The sequence below is a fragment of the Arvicanthis niloticus genome, chromosome 12 (assembly GCF_011762505.2).
Source record: "Arvicanthis niloticus isolate mArvNil1 chromosome 12, mArvNil1.pat.X, whole genome shotgun sequence".
In the NCBI taxonomy this organism is placed as follows: domain Eukaryota; kingdom Metazoa; phylum Chordata; class Mammalia; order Rodentia; family Muridae; genus Arvicanthis; species Arvicanthis niloticus.
This window is the reverse complement of record NC_047669.1, coordinates 12,072,530-12,092,257: the sequence shown is the minus strand read 5'-3', so window position 1 is coordinate 12,092,257 and position 19,728 is coordinate 12,072,530. Positions and strand designations below refer to the sequence as shown.

Sequence of the window (19,728 nt, the reverse complement as noted above, 5' to 3'; positions counted from 1 at the left end):
CTTTTGGTGAGGTTTTTGCTTTCACTGCTACTTGGGAGAGTGGTCAGGAAATTCATTTTTAAAATATGAGTCTCAGGTCCCCAAACTGCTTGTGGAAAGTACCTTCTGGACGCTGACAATCAACAGTGGGGAAGGAAACCCACAGGCTGTCTTGAGCCTCAGAGCAGAGCCCAAAGTGGTCAGCAATGTGCTTCATCCTTGGGAGTCTTACAAACCACTCACAGAAGCGGCTGCCCAGCAAACGGAAGCAAGGAAGCTGTACTGCCTCACATAAGCCATACCTGACGCTCCCCACATAGACCATAGAAAACATGTGCACTGATGCAATCAACTGGTTAGTCCAGCCAACAAGGACAATGAAGAAAAATACAAAACTGCCATTTTCCCAAACCCTAGAGTTATGATGGAAGAGAGAGGAACTATGAAATCGGAGACATGAAGAGGAGTTGTATGTTTCTAGGATTCTTCTCAAAATGTGGCACTAATTGAAGTCATCAGGGAACATATTGAGACACACAAGGCCTTGGTCCAGAGGAGTGTGAGGGAGGACATGGATATGTTGGCTATGGCATGTGACTGCCTTTCACACTGGAACTGTGGGGTGGAATTGCTCTCTGTGTCTGTGTACCAGCACCTCCTAACGGTACAGTGACAAGCGTGGAGAGGTTGTCATAGGTAGGAGGAGACCATTAGGACAAGTTTTGGTGTAATGACTAAATTGAAGAGCTGGGAGTTGTGCAATGTGACAATGGCCACGCCTTTCAACTCCCTGAATCAACTCCTCCATATCTACAGCTTCACAAGGATGTCATGATCAATTGCAGAGAAGCTTTGAATAGAGAAAATGTAGGAAGATGACAGGGACCTCCTGACATCCATCCGTGCTCTGGAGATCACTCTCAGAATATCTCCCTAAATCCCAGAGTATGTAGCTCAGAAACAAGCCCAGCCAGTGGCAGGCAGCAAGAGCACATGTCAGGAGGACTGGCAGGTTGGAAGGGAGAGGGGTTGCTTACTTGTGGAAGTCCTCAATGCAGTGAATTTGACCGCAAGCGTCCACGGTAAACGGGATGCCGTCCAGGCTACGGTGGCACATCACACAGGTGAAGCAGTGTGGGTGGTAGGCCTTCCCGGTGGCACGGAGGATCCGCTCCATGATGGGCTTAGAACACACACTGCACTGCTCCAGTGTGTTCTGAGGAGAGAAAGAAAACTGGTTAGTGGGACAGCATGGCTTCAGTGTTGAACAAAGCTCTCTAGGGAAGGTGGTTTGCAGCAGCATCAGTGACATCAAAGTGATGCACACAGGAGGGTCAGAGGGGATCACCCAGGCATCGGCAGCAAACCCATGTCTTAGAAAGCCTGCTGTCTTTTCTCCTGTAGCATTTTGTTTGTTCTACTGCACCAAGTTTTCAATAAAGGCTCAGAAAGTAGGGATCTCTGGTACCAACAACTCATTTTATCCTAGGCCAAAGGCTGCCTCTGAGAACACACGAGCAAGGGACCTGTAGTTCAGTAGAACTTTATTTATAAAAACCCATGGCAGGCTAGACATATTCACTAAAGCACATCACACAGGTTCTGTGTTTAGAAGATTGCTTTACAATTTCAAGAAAACTTGCCTCAATATTAAAGGCCCAGTAGGGTCGCTGACGGCCCTCAACTTTTTATCTGTCATGACTGAGACAAGTCCACACCCTCTGCACAGCCCTAATCGGAGCTGTCACTTAAAGCCTCAAAATTCAGGCTAAATGAACTCCTGACAGAAATGTTGGATATGAGGTGGTGGTCTAGTCGTAGAACTGAACTAAGACTTACTTGGATTTGAAATTATGCTGGGCCTTAGGAATAAATGTGACCCTGAATAGCTAATAATTCAGCAAGGCAGCAAGGTCAACTATCAATCTACCCCCAAGACCGTATTCTCGGCCAGTAATCCTGTTTCACATGTGATATGTTATTCTCTAAAGAAAGCATCTGAAGGGATTCACTAGAATTGGGAATCAAATTAGGGTGTCGATGTCAAGAACTATACACCAAGTGGATGGAGCATGAAAATTAAGGAGAAACTGCCTTCTTGCCCTGAGATCTTTAAATACTTTGAGGGGAGAGATGCCTGTAGAGAGGTAACAAGGGCCCTGAGAACTGAAGTAACCCCCCTTGACCCCTACAAACATGCCCAATGTGATCCTGAACCATGGATGGGACCATGTATTTCCCTTATGCCAGGCTTTCATGGCTCTGTAGTGTAAAGAGAATGAATTCTTTCCATGGAATCTGACTTCCCTCTGTAGGCTCAACCCTCAGAGTATCCAAGCAGCATGCACACTGTCCTTCCTACTCAGGAAATGCCTAGCTTTTACATCTTAAAGTGTGAGCATGAACGGCAAGGCCCATTCTGACCTCTAATGTGCAGGTCAGCAGGCTCTTCCATTACCCACCTGACTACACTACTTCTCTGTACCCCACTTCAATTTATTTATTTTTCTACAACACTTAACTGTATATATCTCATTACTTTACAGTGCTGTAATTTCATTAAAGAAAGGGATTGTTTGTTTTAAGGCTTTTCAAAACATCATTTATTATTTTCATGTGCATCTGGCCTGTATGTTTCTGCGAGAAAGAGGTACCCACTGGAGCTACAGACAGTTGTGAGTTGCCATGTAGGTGCTGGGACTTGAACCCGAGTCCTCTGGAAAAGCAGCTAATGTTTTTTGCTCTCTGTGTCTGTGTACCAGCACCTCCTAGTGGTACAGTGACAAGCGTGGAGAGGTTCTAGTCAGAAGGGCTTATTTTTTTAGAATATATGTCTCTGTCCCACTATACTGCGTGGAATAAAAACAAGCTGGGATGAATGCCCACAGAAAGAATGAATAAAAAAATCTTGTCTAAGTAGCATGGTGGCACAGCACTGGTCAGCCTCCTCTGACTCTGGAATGCATCCCAAGATGAACTGGCAAATCCAAAATCATCCTCTCCAATGAGTTGTGGCCTAAGGTTCTGAAGCTGCCTTGGTCATAGTCTAACTATGAGCCTCCTTTCCCTTCATCTTGAAGTGATGAAGTTAAAATACCAGAGGCATCCAGGGTGAGGGTCTGGAGGAGGCCAGCCCTCTTCTTTTTACTCTGGTGATCTGAGTTAGTGTGACTGGAAATTGTCTTCTTGGGGCTTCTGTTTTGCTTCTCTGTGGCTTTTAACATTTTTCCCCTTGCTTTTTAAAACCCAGTCTATAATGGAGTTGAATAAAACAGAATATGCTAGACCAGAAAACGTATTTGTTTGCACTGAGGCTTGGCTCTGAGGTTCAGCTCATTTACTCAAAACCAGGAGCAACATACAAGGCTTAGTCAGTTTCTAAGGGAGAGCATTATGGTCTGTGAGTGGTCTATTCAGGGGATGGAGAATCTGGTCAGTTCTACAAAGAAAATAAGCTTAGAGTATGCCTAAAATTAGCCTCGTGAAAAATGACCCAAAATCAGAAAAAAAAAAAAAAGTTTCCAAGAAAGTAGCTGGCTCAGACAAACTGCCATGAAGGGTGCCCTAACCTTTCCCAGACAACTCCCTCTATTGTCTGTCCGTCCCCATTTTACACTGTTAGGGTGGAGCACGCTTGCACTTCCTGTAGGCCAGGAGAGATCAGACTTGGGGCCTACTGGTTAACTGGGTCACTGAGCTCACCAGGGCCCTTGAGGTTGGCATTTCTACCTGACTTCTGACAAACTGACATATAGCCAGAACAAGAAGCATGTGCTTTTCTTAAAGTCTATGCAGTGTCCTGGCTGGGACAATATAGAAGAGTCATTTTTTTTTGTATAATTTCTTTGCTCCAGACATCAGGTTTCTCAGTGGTAAAATGATTTATCCCAATTCTTCAGCTTACTGTTATTTAATAGTACTAAGAATGCAAGAAAAGGCCAATTTCCGACTACCAGATACATACTAGAAACAAGTGGAAAATCCCTGGACGTTAGTTTGAAAGTAGGACTTACATGTTTGTCTTCCTACTAAAGACTTTTAGAAATTTCTAATCATAAAATTTTAAGCACAACAATGGAATCTTTGTACCTTTTTATACATGGTTATTTTTAAACAGAAAGCTGGACTCTCCATGTACATATTTAAGCTTTTCTAATGTGGGATTGAGTGGATGTGAAATGACAGTTTTGAAGGAAGCAGGCTTCAATAGCATCAGGGCAAAAGAGATGTCTCTAAGTCTGCTCAGAACATGTCTTAGATGTGGAACACGGTGCTACGTGTGACAGGTGAGCAGCTGGCAGAAGAGCACTCTCCGGCTTGGGGACCCTCCCAATCAGCAGTGTGCTTTGTGACCTGGCTCCTTCTCCTCATCATTGATCTTTCTCCCATGTGGGCTTCACCTTCTCTCCACCATTCTGAGCTCATCCTACATCTTTAAAAACCAGTGCCCACACCCAGGGCACCTTATACTTTTCTTTGCCTAGAAAATATCTGCTCTCTTTCGTTTTAAAATAAAGCTCAAAGGCCACTTATTCTGGAAAAGAAATCTTTCCTGATTCTCCTTCTGTTATAGTAAAAATGAGTCACATTCTCTGCTACCATAAGATTGCTTATGAGATGTTTTCCCTATGACATCTTCATGGCCAAGTAGTGGTCTCTCTTCTCTCTTCCTACGAAACTTTAGTCTGAGGTTGTGTTGCCTAATGGAACAGATTTTGAAACTTTTCACACAGGAAGCTGTTAAGCAGTATCCTTGTGATTAGCATCTATGGGAGATTAAGTAGTTAGATGACATCTATGATGTAGCTACAACCAAAGCCTAGATTCATCCAAGGAAGATGTGACAGCTGGGAGTGACCTGAAGAACTGTTCTTTCATGAAGCTCTTGATGAGAGCCTCTATAGCTGCATGCATCAGTCAGCAAACACAAGAGCCTCCCCAAGAATGAAGTGCTTAACTCTGACTGAAGTACTTTCCTTCATCTGATAATTAACACAGAGGGACCTAGCTATGAGCCTTCACCAGTCAATATTACCAGCAGCTGGGGAAATGAGAACTTCAGTCTCAAAGAAGCCAGTGGGCAACACGCTACATCATTTACACAAATAGTCATCATTGCCCTGGGCCTGCATAGTCCATGGCCCCGGGCAGGAACTGGTACCAAGCTGTCAAGAGCTTGTCACTTAAAGTCAATGCTAGATCTATATTTTATTAATTTTACAACAGACATTACTTTGAGCAGTTACTCCAATCAAATGTAAAAGTTTGAGAGAAGCAGAAAAGAATAAGGGAATCATAGTCGAAAGGCACAGGTTATAAACTTTTCTGAAATGATGATGCTCCAGTTGTGATGAGAAACAAAAATTTAACTAAAAATTGAACGAAAATCACAAACAAACTTGTACTCAAGACTCCCCAGTGCAACTGTTGTTAACTCTGAGATACAATCTGGTTGTAGTTTTTATATCCCTGGGTGTTATATAAATAACTTTTCTAATTCCCAGGCAGAAGAGCTGGAAGGAGCAGCAGAATATAAATGAGGCACGCAGGCAGCACAAACACTAACCGCCACAGAGCAAAGGAAGAGGGTGGTACCGCCAACACGGCAGACAGGAATACACCGGTCAGGGTGAGCGCCTGCGATCAAGACAGACGTGCTCAGAGAGCTTGAAGTCCAGAAAGGGAGCTGTGGTAAAACTTTAATTTTATAGAATTAAAATGTGATCTTACCTTTTTGGTGAAATGAGCAATATCACAAAACAAAAGATTATAAGATGATGAGGCCACATCTCATGTTAATTTAAGAGTGTTTCGGCCTTAGTTGATCAAGAGAAAATCAGGAAGTTAAACTAGTAGGACCTGGAATGTCTGTATAATTTCTTCAGTCCAGAGATTACAGTTTTCTACATGTGCTTCCCCCGAAATGCTGTGGTTAGAGAAGCGACACCACGGAGGCCTTCTAAGACAGCCCAAGCTCACTTCTCCACAAGGAGTGTCGAAGCATGGAGGCAGGGAGATGCATACCACAGTGTTCACAAACCACCGCCCAGGTGCCACCAGAAACCACGGCCTGGATCATGACTAAGGCTAGAAGCAGATTCACGCCTCCCGTTCCCTATGCAATGGGGAGCAACTCCAGTGTTCGGGTTGTACTTCTGTATTTTTGTAGACACACTTTAGACTGCAAACAGAAGGCATTTAGGCTTTCTACCTGCAAGTTACATGCAAAGAAATGAAGTCAGGAAACACATCGTGATCTTAAGACCATCTGTCCCCCAAACTCCTACTCTACCAGACAGAAAACTCATTGTTGGGTCTCAGCATTTACAATGGTGTTTCTGCATAACACTGATGCTTCATGAATTTTAATTAGAAGATAAACCAACAAATTATGGATAATTTATTTAAAATAAAATTATTTTATGTAACCATGTAAAATCCTGCCAGACAGTAAAGCTTAAGTGAGTTTCAGGTGTACCATACTTGAGGCTTACAGGAGGCCAGAGGAGGGTCTCCAGAGTCCCTGAGTTATTAGTTGGGCCTGCAGATGCTTCATTTCCTTCAGTGTTCTGCACAAATGCTATAACTGTCTACATGAACGATGAGGTGAAACATGGGAAGCACATTTCAAGTGTGAGTGTTAAAACAGACTGGTAATTTGGCTCCACAGAAAGAGCCGGGTCTATGATTCAGCAAATTTCTTCCTCAAGTGTCAGTGTAATTATTTAAATTCAAATAATTCTACTGTCTATCTCACTTATGGAATGTTAATCTATTCTTGGTTCTGACAATCGAGAATGGCTATGCATTAGGTCTCCATAAGCAAAGACTTCTTTCAGCCCTGGGAATTCCCAGGAGCTTATAGTTAAAACCCCACCAGCCCCGCCTCCCTGCGGAAGTGCACATTTCATACTACAATTTGTCATGCACTTCCGGCTGCCTTCCTCCTGTATCCACATCAAGATGTATATTTTATATTTGTATCTGTGTTTCAAACAGACTAGAAATAATGACAGCAAATTTAGTGCTATCCCAAAATTGTGACTCTCTAATCAGAATCAAAATTCTTCTTTATAGATGAAAATTATGACTTCTCCCTAAACTTTGCTAGATGATATCAAAACCCTCAAAACTATTTTCTTGTGATGTCATGACTTTCTTTTTTACACATACACACATACACTCACACACACATTCACACATAGAGACACACACATATATATGTACATACATAGAGATATACAGACTGACAGACAGATAGACAGACAGACAGACAGACAGACAGACACACACACACACACACACACACACACACACACACACTACAAAACACCTAACTGAAGATTCTGTAAAAGGATTTCAAGTTTAAGTTTTTATATGAAATCCTTCTGAGTATAACTCTTTGGATTGTTGCTTATAATTCTTGAAATTTCTTAAAATTTTCTTTAAACAAACCCTTCATGTGCCTCCTCTAATAAGCTGCCTCCCCACTTACTCTACCATCGCGGAGAGCCCGGGGAGTGAATGTGCATCCTGGAAGTGCAGTGAAAAGAAGTCTGAGACACCCTCCTCTCATTCATGAGTTCCCAGAGCAATAGGAGGAAAGCACATCTACAAACAACTGCTTAAAGGCACAGGGCATACTGCTCTCACGAAGACATGAGCAATCTGACATGACTGAGAAAATGGAGAGGAATTATTTGAGAACAGGGGAGAACAGCTGCTTTCTGTGGTTTGTAACGATACCTCTCTTCTTGGTGAGGTTTGATTTGCCACTTAAAAGAAAACTGATTTTAATACTCTTTGGAATTGATGTTATGTTATAACAAGAGTCTTCATCATTATCTAAGCCCTCTTGAGAGATGTCTTAGACAAGCCAGTCTTCAAACAAAACTCACTCTCCAGGTAGAATACTGTAACAAAGATCTGTGAAGTGGTGAGGGAGAATTCAATATTTTCAGGCACGAACATGTATATGAACAACTAAACATTTCAGAGAAATGTAGATAATGATTGTACATTTCTGGGGATACGTAGTCTAGGGATTATGAAGTAGAAGATAACAATTTTGTTTATATTTGAATTACATAAATTAGCTTTAAAATTAAACAGTAGAGCTGGAGAGACACCTCACTTGGTAAAGTGCTTGTCAAGGAAGCACAGAGACCTGAGTTCATTCACAGGGACTTAGGTTAAAACAAAACAAAATAAAACAAAAACCCAGGTGTGCAGGGCTGGAAAGATGGTTTGTCTATTAATAGCACTGGCTGCTCTTCCAGAAGACCCAGGTTCAAATCCAGAACACACATGGCAGCTCACACCATTATGTAACGCCAATTCTGATAATTCAATACCCTCTTTGGAGAAACTGCTCCATGTGAGACACAAACATACACATAGCCCCATGCCCATACACAAAAAATGAAAAATGAAAATTACAAAAGCCAGGTGTAGTGGTACATGTTCCAACCATAGTGCTGGGAAGGGTGAGAGGTGGAGCCCTGAGGCTCACTGGCCATCAAGTCTAGGTTACTGGGCAAATTCCAGATCAATGAGAGACTATATCCAAACAAACAAACAAACAAACAAACAAATCTTTTGATTAAAAGGTATTATTACAGGTACTCCATAAAGCTCAGAGAGGTGATTTGTCTTTTTAAAGCACGTAGGCCATGTTGAATGGTAGGTCTTCCAAAATACTTTCCTTGGATGTGTCAGAATCCTTGAGAAATGGAGGGAGGCAAAGATACTTTCATGCCACGGGCAAATTAAAAGATCACAGAACTCCAGCAAGACTATCGTGAAAGGGGAATAAAGAATAGAATTCCTTTCCTTCTGAGCCAAGTCCAAACAGTGAGCTGTCTTTACAACATCTTCAAGGCATAGTCTTGTTAGGACTTATTCATGTGAGAACCTCAGCAAGCCTGTCATACAGTCAAAGAGCTGCTGATGACTTCAGGAGGCGGGGTTTGAAAGTCTAGGAATTAAGTGACATTTGGTGTCTTCACCTACTAAGATTGAAAGTATCTTGATGTGTTTTTAATAGTTAATTAAGATTTCATAAATGAAAGGAAGAACTTAGTCCTGGTATGCAATGCTAGCTTTGATGTTGCTTTTATATAACTTTTCCTCATAGAAAATAATTTCCAGGCCTTTATCTCCACCAAACAATATCTGGCACCTAGACATGTGCATCAACTGTGTGGACAGAAGATGTCAGATATCTCCACAGCAGTCAGGCAGGGGAGGCAGAACGGAGAACTTCTATGCTACACATCTTAGTGTGATCAGGATTTGAATCTATGTCTTCAACACCAAAGGCACACAAGCTTCTCTCTAGTTCATACTTTCTGGTAATCAGTAAGTTTCTTCTAGTTCCCTGTAGTGGCAATCCCACAAAATGCCCTGGCTCATCATTAGCATTCTGCTGTCTCAGAACACTTCACAAATATATAATTTGGGGCTTCTTGTCCCTTTTGACATTATAACAGAATGTTGTCACTAGGGAGATGGGGTTTCCCAGTACTACTCCCATTTGATGAAGATGTCATGTCCAGGACTCAAATAACATACTTTCTTGTGTGTTTCCTGCCCCAATCCAATCACTGGGTACCTTCTGAAGTGCTAAACTTCTCATTGTAAATGGTTCAAGAATAAGACAAGATGAACAAGATTATTTCTGTCAAGTGAAAAGCCACTGCACACGTACTTCTGTGCTTGCACTTTTGTGCCTCACCTGCCAGTGACGGCCTGTATCATTATTTGTCACCAGGCAGTGAAGGCCAATACATTACCAGCCTCTGGAACAGCGTGTTGTCATAACAGGCCTGCAAAAAGTATTTGTTGTATGAAGAAGAAAATGAACAGCATTAAATAACATAACATCTGAGGTATGTTTTGGTCTTAGGATTGTTTTCATCTCAGCAAAAATGTATCTCTCAAAAAAAAAAAAATACTGCTTAAAAACTCCCTAAGAGCATAAATGATCTGAAATTATTCACACACACAGTCAGTAGGGCAACACCCTTTTACTTAACGCCATCTGATTATCAAGGGTAATTGACCCATCTAGGGGAACATTCTAAAATGTGAGTTTAAGCGAAGATCTTTCCAGCTATGTGTATACACAGTAATGACCACCTGCATGCACATTTCAGATCAGAATTAAACCACCCTGAATCATCCATTAGAATCAAGATCTGCAAGCAAAGACTAGAAATGTTCTTAGTGCCATTCTGCTCACGTGCCTGCTTTCGGAGACTCAGGCCTGCATGGTGCTTGTGTTCTACCTGACTGTGTGGACTGCAATTATTTTCTACATTACAGCCACAAGTGGTCTGAGCCAACAACCAGGGTCACAGAAGGTTTCTCCTTGTACATATGCATATGACAGAGAAGCTTCTTTGAACCAACATGATCTTCTTTCAAAAGAAAGGGAAAACTTTAAGCCTCTAACTCCTGGGAGTGTCAGTGAGAAGCGCCAGAGGGTAGTGAGCTAACTCTGATCCTCTGGAGATCACTTGAGCACATTTGGCAATAATCACTTGGCTTCTGTTGAAAACAAGGCCTTCTAATTACACTTCTGCCAATGGAAGACAAAAGACAGCACTTGGGCTTAGAAAGGTCACAGTGACATGCCATGTCAGGGCTGTGATTGTGGTTTCCCTCTGAGTACAGGCCTGCTGATGGGACAGCCATGAACCGGCTGCGGAACTCATTCATGGGAACGGAATCTTAAGCAGGCTGCAAAGTGATTTGCTGTTCTCCTAAATGGTATCTCGCCTGTAATATTTTCTGACACTAGAAATGAAATAATAACATGTTTTGGTTCTTCTCTCTGCACTCTGCACTACACCAACAGTGGCTTAGATGGACTAGGTACAGCAGGCTCAGTGAGTACGGGGTTTTTCCATGCTACAGGGGTTTCCAACTGCCTCAAAGACAAAGGAGGCAGAAAATACAGATGTTTGCTCCTTGCTGCACAGAGTTGTGGACTAACTCCTTTGGTGTCTCTGGAATGCAAATTTTCTCTCACAGTTTAGCAGTCTTTTTTGGATTTCAGCACAGTGAACTAACACTTTCCTGGATTCCAAGACCTCCAGAGAACCAGATGGAGGAGAGGAACTGGGAAAAAGAACCCACACTGTTTGAAAAAGGTATGAATTTCTCACTCTGCATTTAGCCAAAAAAGCTCTGAAAGCTAGAAGAGTGAAATCACTTTTGGTTTGTTCAAATGCATGCCATCCCAGTTGTTGGTGGAGTGTAAGAAGAGAAAAATCCAAAGTGCTTTGGTGGTTCGAAGTCTATGTTCAGTTTTAGCTGGGAAGCAGATTTTAGCAGAGACGGTGTGTTTACTATCAAAGTCAGGAAAGAAAGCAGAGAGGGGATTGCTCAAGAGATCATTCTAAGTGTCTGTTCTCTGACACCAGGGAAGGCTTTCCAAGCCCAGCTCTTCTAAGTAGACACTTTGGCCCTTCTGGAGCCCCGTGGGACCTCCTCCTTCCAGACAGGTATCCCATTCTCCCATCCGAGGCTCAGTAACCAGTCCAAACTTTTAAACACTCTGTGTTCTTGCTCATCATTTATTGAGACCTCTGCTTTGAGCATGCTTTCCTTTCTAGAGCTTTAGTTTTGATGGTCCAGGGCTTATGGCTGTGACCTCTGTTACTGCTTTCCCCACCTATTCTTCTGCCCTTTCACACAGTGGTCACGTACTCTTTTAAGGTAGGGAACTACATAGAGTGTTACCTGTTTACATGAAATCTCCAAAGATCGGCAATCCAAATGTACTCCATCTGCCTGTGTGGCACATGCTACTAAGCCAACAAGAGCTGGGCCGCTGAGCCGGACCTAGCCAGTGGAGTCCTGTGCATCTGAATGGCTTTCTGCAGTACACACAAAATGGTTTTCTCTTGGATTGCCACAGGATGGCTCTACACCAGAGTTGTCACACTGAAGAGACTACTTTTAGTGGGGGGACATCGATGAGAAGCCCTACTTGTTTTACAGTAGCTGATCTACTCTGAGAGGCCTTAGTTCAGAACACTCAGAAGTGTCTATGACCTAGAGCTTCCTGCCTGAGAGACTGACCAACTGGATATAGGGGGAAAAAGGATTGCTTTATGACTAAAACTTTTTTTTTAACAACTAGTTATGGTGGCTGCCATATTAAAACAGCACAGCTTCCATATATTTAAAAGCCCTTCAAAGTTAGACATTTAAATTTATTTTATGTTGGTGGCACTAAATATGTTTCATAAAACACAGCAGAAATTGATAAATATCTGAATAAATGACTGAATGAAATAGTGAATGAATACATTTGGAAGTCTCATTATCAATAGACTGAAAATTCCAAAAGAGAGTTTTATTCAAAATGATAGGGTATGCTGAGTGAAATATTGACAAGCCAGAGGGTAAGAATGCATATTGGACTTTCCTTCTCCATAGAGGGGGTAATGAGGTTTTCAAACCTTTGAAGTCATTATTTATTCCAGGAAACAACATGGTCATTCTGGCACTGGATCCTGCATGGTGATTCATTCTCTTCCAGAGCACCTACCGCTATTCTAACATCTCTGAATGTGAAGACAACTTTCATCAATAGGAAAATGAATAAATAAATTAGTGGGAAAAAAAGAGAGAAGACAACAACTTTCTCTTAAATGATTTTTTTTTCAATTAACCAAAGCAATATATTTCTTTATTAGCTCTATAACCAAAGGGATTTGCAGCAGCTAAAGCGTCATGGAGGACCACAGCAGAGTATTAGAGTAAGTGAGATCTTGGCCGTTATCTGTGCCAGTTGGTTTCGTAAGCACATTTCCTGCACAGCACCCCTAGCTGGTCAGGGCTTATCCATCCAGAAATGATCATTTCTAGGGACAGTAGACTCTCTTGGAAGGTATCCATTTTACTGGCCCACTTAATTGTTCGAAGCTTATATTTAATCTTCCTTCTGTCCTCTATAAGTAAGTCTGTTGCCTTTTCTATGCAACAACTCTAAAGGATACTGAAAATATTGTCTTTTTTGAGCCTTCTCTTGGGATAACTACCTGGAATCTTTCCATCCTTTCTTATGAGCTATTTCTGTCTCTTATCCCCCCAACCACTATTCTCAGCACAAGTTCCAGTTTGTCTTGGTTCTCTTCAACACATGGTACCCAGAATAGAGCACTGTAGGTTCTATAGCTAGTGTGTGTCCTGTATACCCCTGCCTAAGTAGTGCAGTCAACAATGGCATTTACTTCTTTGTGATTTGATATACTGTTATTATGATTACTAATCTTATGATCAAATTTCTTCTCTTAAGGGTTTTATTTATTTATTTATTTATTTATTTATTTATAGTGTTTTGCAAGAATGGTGAAAGATGTTTCGCATAGAATCAGCATCAGTTTTCCTTCTCCTAGCAAGTGTCATCAATTTTCATTAGAAAATACATAATTTTGCTAACATTGTCTATCTGTACTGTGCTATCCCATCATCCCCTTAGATAACCAGAGTAACGTCTACCATGTCACATGGAAAGGGCATTTCCATGTCCCTTTTCCATACTGACACAAGAGGACATCAGGCACATTCACACAGCTCCAGAATCTGAAGACTTTGTTTGAAAAACAATGATTTCTGAGCCTGTTTGTCCTTAATCCTGGGGTTAGGCACCTACAGCTTTAAAACAGTTCTCTGCTTGTTTGACAGGCTGAAAATTCTGCTCTGATGTTCTGAAAAGCATTTGTTAAGGAGCTAATCTACCCTGAATTTCCTTCAGGGAAAGGTAGTGACTTCAGTTGGGAGGAGACTTAAAGAAGAGAGAAGGAAAGAAAAGCAGAGAGAGGTCTGCAGTAATAGGTGTCTGTTCCATGGTAAATGCTGGATGTGGTTCTCTCTCTCTCAAAATCAATTTAACCCATTAAATTCTCAAAGTAACTCCAGGATCAAAATATTGTTACTTTTTCATAAAAGATAGTAAAACATAGATTTTATATATATATATAAATTTACATGTATCCAAAGTCATAAGTTGGTAGACAGGGATTGAACATAGTCCTGCCTGACTTCTATCTACATAATTGGTAAACAAATATTTCATAAGAGAAAGTTAACACTGAAAATATGTGCACATATATGATGAGTGTACTTATTACAAGTGATCTTAACTAAAGATCGTACCTCAGAGTTGCAATAATCTACAGGACAGAAGGATATCAGAAACATCAACCCGAGAAACGTCACCCCTTTGTGTGAGTGTATATGGGTAACTGCTTCTCTTTTCTCTTTAGTAACTTAATGATAGTTAAATACATAGCTGCCTGGCATAATATATACGTGCTGCCCCCTTGCATCGACTAGACCTGAGTCAGAGTGGAATGAAGTAGGGGTAAGAGGCAGGATACCAGCTCAGCAGGAATCCCGTACCTACCTGAGGTGCCCTGGAGCATCTACTTCCCCACGGAGAGGGAAATAATACCATTTGGGTTATTTTCTGACTCTTCAGCTGAAGCAGTTCTTCACAAACTCATGTACTTCATAAATGCATGTACATTGTGGTGTTAGTCTAGTCATTTGCCTCCCTTTGCCTTAAGGTTTTAATGTGCAGAACAAAGTCTGGATGCAAACTGGATATATTTCAAGTCTCCAGGGGAATGACAATGGCCAAAAGAAGGAACATAAGGATCACATGTCTTTCCTGCTGGGGACGGATGCAGGTCTCCCTAGGGAGAAGCAGTTTGGGACTGCTGGACACCTACCCATTTTCTTATGTTCAATAGGACAGTCTGCTCCCTACTGCAGCCAAAGACTCCTTGGAACAAGACCAATACTTTGGCTTCTCAGCTGCTCTTAGTGTTCTTCTCACTGATGTCTGACTGTTCACTTCCATACTTTGATTATATATGTCCTCTCCTCTGAAGAATTTCTGCAACAAGTCCCTCTCTAACGGAATGCATTTCTCCTCTGCCATTAACAATGCCTTACAGGTAGAACTCTGCCCTGTCATACTGTTTCACTGTGTTCTTGGTTTTATGAGTGTTTTTCTTCGCTCTATTTTCAACTCTGGGGAATGGGTCCCCCAACTGCCTTTTCAACTCTATAGCTAGCAAAGTGTCTGCCACAGCATTAGGTACATAGGAAGTGCCCTTTGGCTCATCAGTGAGGAAATAATATGCGAAGAGTTGATTTGGTTGAGGTAACTGTGAATCCACATCTCATTTAGAAGACACTCTGCTCCATATACAAATGCAGATTCAACAGGAAGCAGGGATATTTTGGATGTTTGGTCAATGATTATAAATATTTTTTTATATTGGAGTGAAGACAAGAAGCCCCCCACCCCCACCACCACCTTGGTCACACAGCAAATCTTTCCAGATGAGTTCTCAGTCCACCACTGATATGCCCTCCTGTATTCTGTTTGTGACATGGCTTGTCCCAGTGTCACAGAATCAGCCTGGGAGAAGCAGACTTAAGAGTTCCCAATCCTCACATTGGTGCTCTGAGTCCCTGAGTTTAGCATCTTTGTCAATTGCTTCTCCTTATTGAGGGTACACAGTGTATATGCACAGGAGAATCACGAAAGAACCTGGCTGTAAGGTGTCTTCAGAAATGCCTTTCACCCAGTCAGCTCTAATGATGCAGAAAAAAAAAAAAAAAAAATCACAGATACTCAAGAGAACATGAAGACATAATCACTATAAATTTCTAGGCAAATATGTCTCTTAAAAGTGAAAATTTGTTTTCATAGGTGGCTTCTATTGTGATTCAATACTCCTTCAAGTTCATTGGATTTTCAGCCCCTCTCAAGTTTTTTATATTACCTCACAACCTTCTTTCTAGTTTTATGGTCTCCAGGTCCTAGGATGGCCAAGTTCTGGCTACTATCACAACTCTACACACAGAGGTTGTTTCCTCAATGCTCCTCAGTGGGTGTTCTCTCAAGAAGCATTCTGATGATGCCATCATAGACTATTTACTGGAAAATGGTGAATCTTATCACAACTTGGTGAGGTACAATACTATAGCAGAGAACCAGGCATGTATATCTGAGAATGAAGTGCACAGTTACTTTGCAAGTGCCAAAGTCAGTGTTGAAAGCTCTGCATGTCAATAAACACTAAAGGACATGGTTGTGATATTCTAAGAAGTAGAACAAGCTCCCTGTAGCTATGTCATTCTCTCAGCAGTATTTTTATCTGACATATCACAAATTTACATGTTTTGTCTAAGAAACAGTAGTACCTGGAAGGTCTCATCATCCTAATTTTTAAGTCCCTGTTCTTTGTACTCCACCATGCTGCAAAGAAAATGTCCAACGAGATAGGCTGTAAAAATGGTAGGTGTGTATGATGTCATCTAAAATGATTATATCATTGACTTATGAGATGCTATGGACTCACCCTTCACTCATCTCCTTCCAGGGTTTGCCTGGGCAGAGATAGGTACTTGAATAAATGCAGAGTGTCCCTTCAGAACAAAGTTCTCATAAACTGATGTAACATTTATCTTTAAAACAGACAAGGAGACAGACAGCATAGAAAGCATGTTGTCACCAGGTGGAGGTGGCACTCACTTTTAGTCCCAGTACTTCAGAGGCAGAGGCAGGCAGATCTCTGTAAGTTTGAGGCCAGGCTCATCTACAGAGTAAGTTTCAGAACATCCAGGGCTGTTACATAGAGAATCTCTGTCTCAAAAATGTGGGAAGCGGCTCCGCTCTCACCATTACAAGGTGGTGCTTGGCATAGGCATTGCTTGAGAGAAAAGACAACTCCATATATGGAGTTGTATGTGCTGAGAGGTGTGGCTACCCGATCACCTTACCTCGCATCATTGAGAGTGGCCAATTAGTAGTGACATTGTGGCAATCACTGATTGGAACAAAAAAGGTTGTAAGGGGGTGCACGGGGAGGAGAAGAAGAGAGAGAGAGGAAGTAAGCTGTACAGGGATAGCTGAATAAACCGCTTGAAGAAGAATATGGTTGCTGTTGCCTTATTCCGTGGGTTGGACGTGGGTTGGACGTGGGTTGGACGTGGGTTGGACGTGGGTTGGACGTGGGTTGGACGTGGGTTGGACATGGGTAGCGACAAAACAAAAAACAAAAACAAAAAACAAAAACAAAACAAACAAAAAAAAACAAAACAAAAAAACAAAGAAGAAACCAACCAAACAGCAGCAACAACAACAAACCAACACAAACAAAGAAAACCCAAACCAGACAAAAACAAAAAGAAAAAAAGAAAGAAAGCATGTCCTCTATGTCAGGGGAGCAACTGTGTGACAAAGGCTTTTTCTTCTATGAGAGGAGACAGCACAGCACATAAGCCAAGCTCTGAAGTAGAACAGACACTGACAAATGAGTATTCTGCTAGTTGAAAAACAGGTAGACGAGAACGTTTAATCATCTGATTATCTAGACACAGATTATACAAATTCTAAAACAAACTAAGAGGAAAGAAAATGAACTGAAGTACTAGCCAAAACTCAGTAAGGAGGGAGACAGGAAGAATGGACTCGTCACGTAATTCTGAAGTATGGTAAGAAATACAGTAAAGTCTCCTTCCCACCAATGGCTTTTCAAATGGATAGTATCGTAAGGGCGTGAAAAGATGAAAATTTAGGAACTCAAACTTTTTAAGTCTTCTTTGCAGCATGTTCTTCAGAAATATCCAGTGAACTCTGAATACAGAATATAAGCCTGGCATATGGGAGAGGAACGAGATCAGAGACGTTGTATTCAACAAGATGATCATTGGGCTCCTTCGCCACAGACATGCAGAAGACGGACTACAGAAGCAACTGTGAAAGATGTGATAGCCAAGGAGGAATTTTGTTAGAGGACAACTGGATGCCAGAGGTGAAAACTCGGGAGGGCTGCCCAGTCCAGCCTGGTAAGTTTGCGGACAGAGCAGAAGAGCTAGAGACAGGTAGGCAGTTTCCCTGCCAAGTCAGAGCAGGGCTCTCCTCTGCTGGGCCATGTTCTACCTACCTTTCCATAACACCAGTGAAGGGATGCAATGGCAGGAGACAATGAGCTGTGTCTAATGCCAGGTCCTCTTGGGCCCTTATTACTGAGAGAAGATACATTGATGCCACATATTCAGTACTCGAGTTCCCATGATTTTCCGTTAAGCAAATTTATGATATAACAAAAATGGAAAAAGAGTGGAGAAGAATGGAGAAGCTAATTATAGCAGAGTGTGGAATTTGGCATATTCGTGGAATACTAGACAACAAAAAGAAACAGATGGCTGATACAGCTACAGGGATGAATGAGTCTCAAAAACTGCAGGCTGAATGAGAAAAGGCAGATTCCAGGGAGAGTGGGAGGGAGAAGGACACAGACAGAGATCGAAACTTACCGGAAGTAAAGAAATAGAAAGCAAGAAGTTGGAAATCGGTTGCTTCCTAGGGCAACAGGCAGGACTGGCTTTGGAAAGGATGTGAGGGAATTTTATGGAGCAATAAATACAACAGTCCATTCTCATCAAACTGAACATTTCTGACCTAAGTATTTTCTTGTGTGTAAATCATGCCTTAATAAAAATGAGAGCATTGTAAAAAGGAATAGGAAGCAACACTAAAGTTGGTACCACTGATAAGTATAACATGAGTATGCAAATTAGAAGTAAGTATATTCAAAGTAAATAAGCCCAGGGGAAAAGCCCACTAGAGGCCATGTGACCCAGGCCTAGCTAAGACCCCTGGACTAGCTAAGAAAAGGGCCGATGCCATAAATGCCGACACATGAGAACTTTGCTCTAAAACGGGGGTCGCTTTAATTCCTACTCATAAGAACCTTTGAGAAAGCAAGACGTCACACGGTCATTCAGTTAGATCCCCCTTCCACACAGTAGCTGAGAAAGCAGGTTCACAGAGCGGGTATATGTAGCAGGAGACATAAATAGGGCATGGTTGTATGGTTGTCTACATTTCAGGACAACTTCTTCTCACTACCCACACTGCCCTGCAGCATCAGAGATGCTTGTATTCGACCCCCCTTACCCTCCACACTCACAAAGCACTGTCAAAAACACTGAAGGTGGGAGCGTTCCGGTTTCAGAGGTTGATTTCTTAATGAACTTTGCCAAGTTATAACCTATTTATATAGGCTGCTCTGTGAAGTACCTATAATACATCCACAGCCATGACGCTCTTAGCACTCTCCTGCCAGAGACATTTTGGGCCACTCAGACAGCTACACAGAGGAATCAAGCAAGTCTCAAACACAGCAGTGGCATCCCAAGTGACAGGGATGGCTCTTATATCACATCCCTGTGTCCTGAGTACAGAGGGAGCCTGAGTTTGCTTAGGGGACCCAAGAAAAATAGAGAAGAAAGTGTTTCATTGTAGGGCAGGGTGGGGTACCACGACTGCCCCATGGACTCTCATGGCACAGACAATCTGCCTCGATGGCATTCTCCTCATCAGTAACGTGACAGGATTACAATGTCTCTTTTGTGAGGCTGAGAGAATTGGATTAAATGAGGCAAGCTCAGGTCCTACCTGCTACAAGTACACAAGGCCCACTGTTCTGAGGGCAGGCTTCACACCCAGTCCAGTCCTGGCCAATATGGCTTCCTTTTGCATTTTTTTCTTTCATGATTTGTTTCTCTAAATCTAAAGTGACAGTCCACACTACACAAGTTCCAGTGAGTCCCAACTAATACACAATCATTCCTAAATGTATATAAGGCGTTCATCAAACATTTGAACACATCACTGTTTCTTCACCAACATCTGGCTAACGGAAGAAG

The 19,728-nt window shown here is 42.0% G+C and overlaps 1 protein-coding gene and 1 long non-coding RNA gene across 13 annotated transcripts in view; one reads left to right on the top strand and one right to left on the bottom strand.

Moving 5' to 3' along the window:
* The window catches only part of Lpp (LIM domain containing preferred translocation partner in lipoma), a 597,622-nt gene that overhangs the window by 21,338 nt on the left and 556,556 nt on the right, over positions 1–19,728 (bottom strand). For all 12 annotated transcript variants that reach the window (XM_034515315.2, XM_076942742.1, XM_076942739.1 and 9 more), the window contains one exon: positions 1,017–1,195. In XM_034515315.2, coding sequence (XP_034371206.1) covers positions 1,017–1,195 — 179 coding nt within the window. The remainder of the gene's footprint in view (positions 1–1,016; positions 1,196–19,728) is intronic.
* Positions 10,582–11,747, top strand: LOC143434004 (uncharacterized). Its single transcript, XR_013103146.1, has 3 exons — positions 10,582–10,752; positions 11,042–11,135; positions 11,409–11,747. It is a non-coding gene; the product is annotated as an uncharacterized LOC143434004 (long non-coding RNA).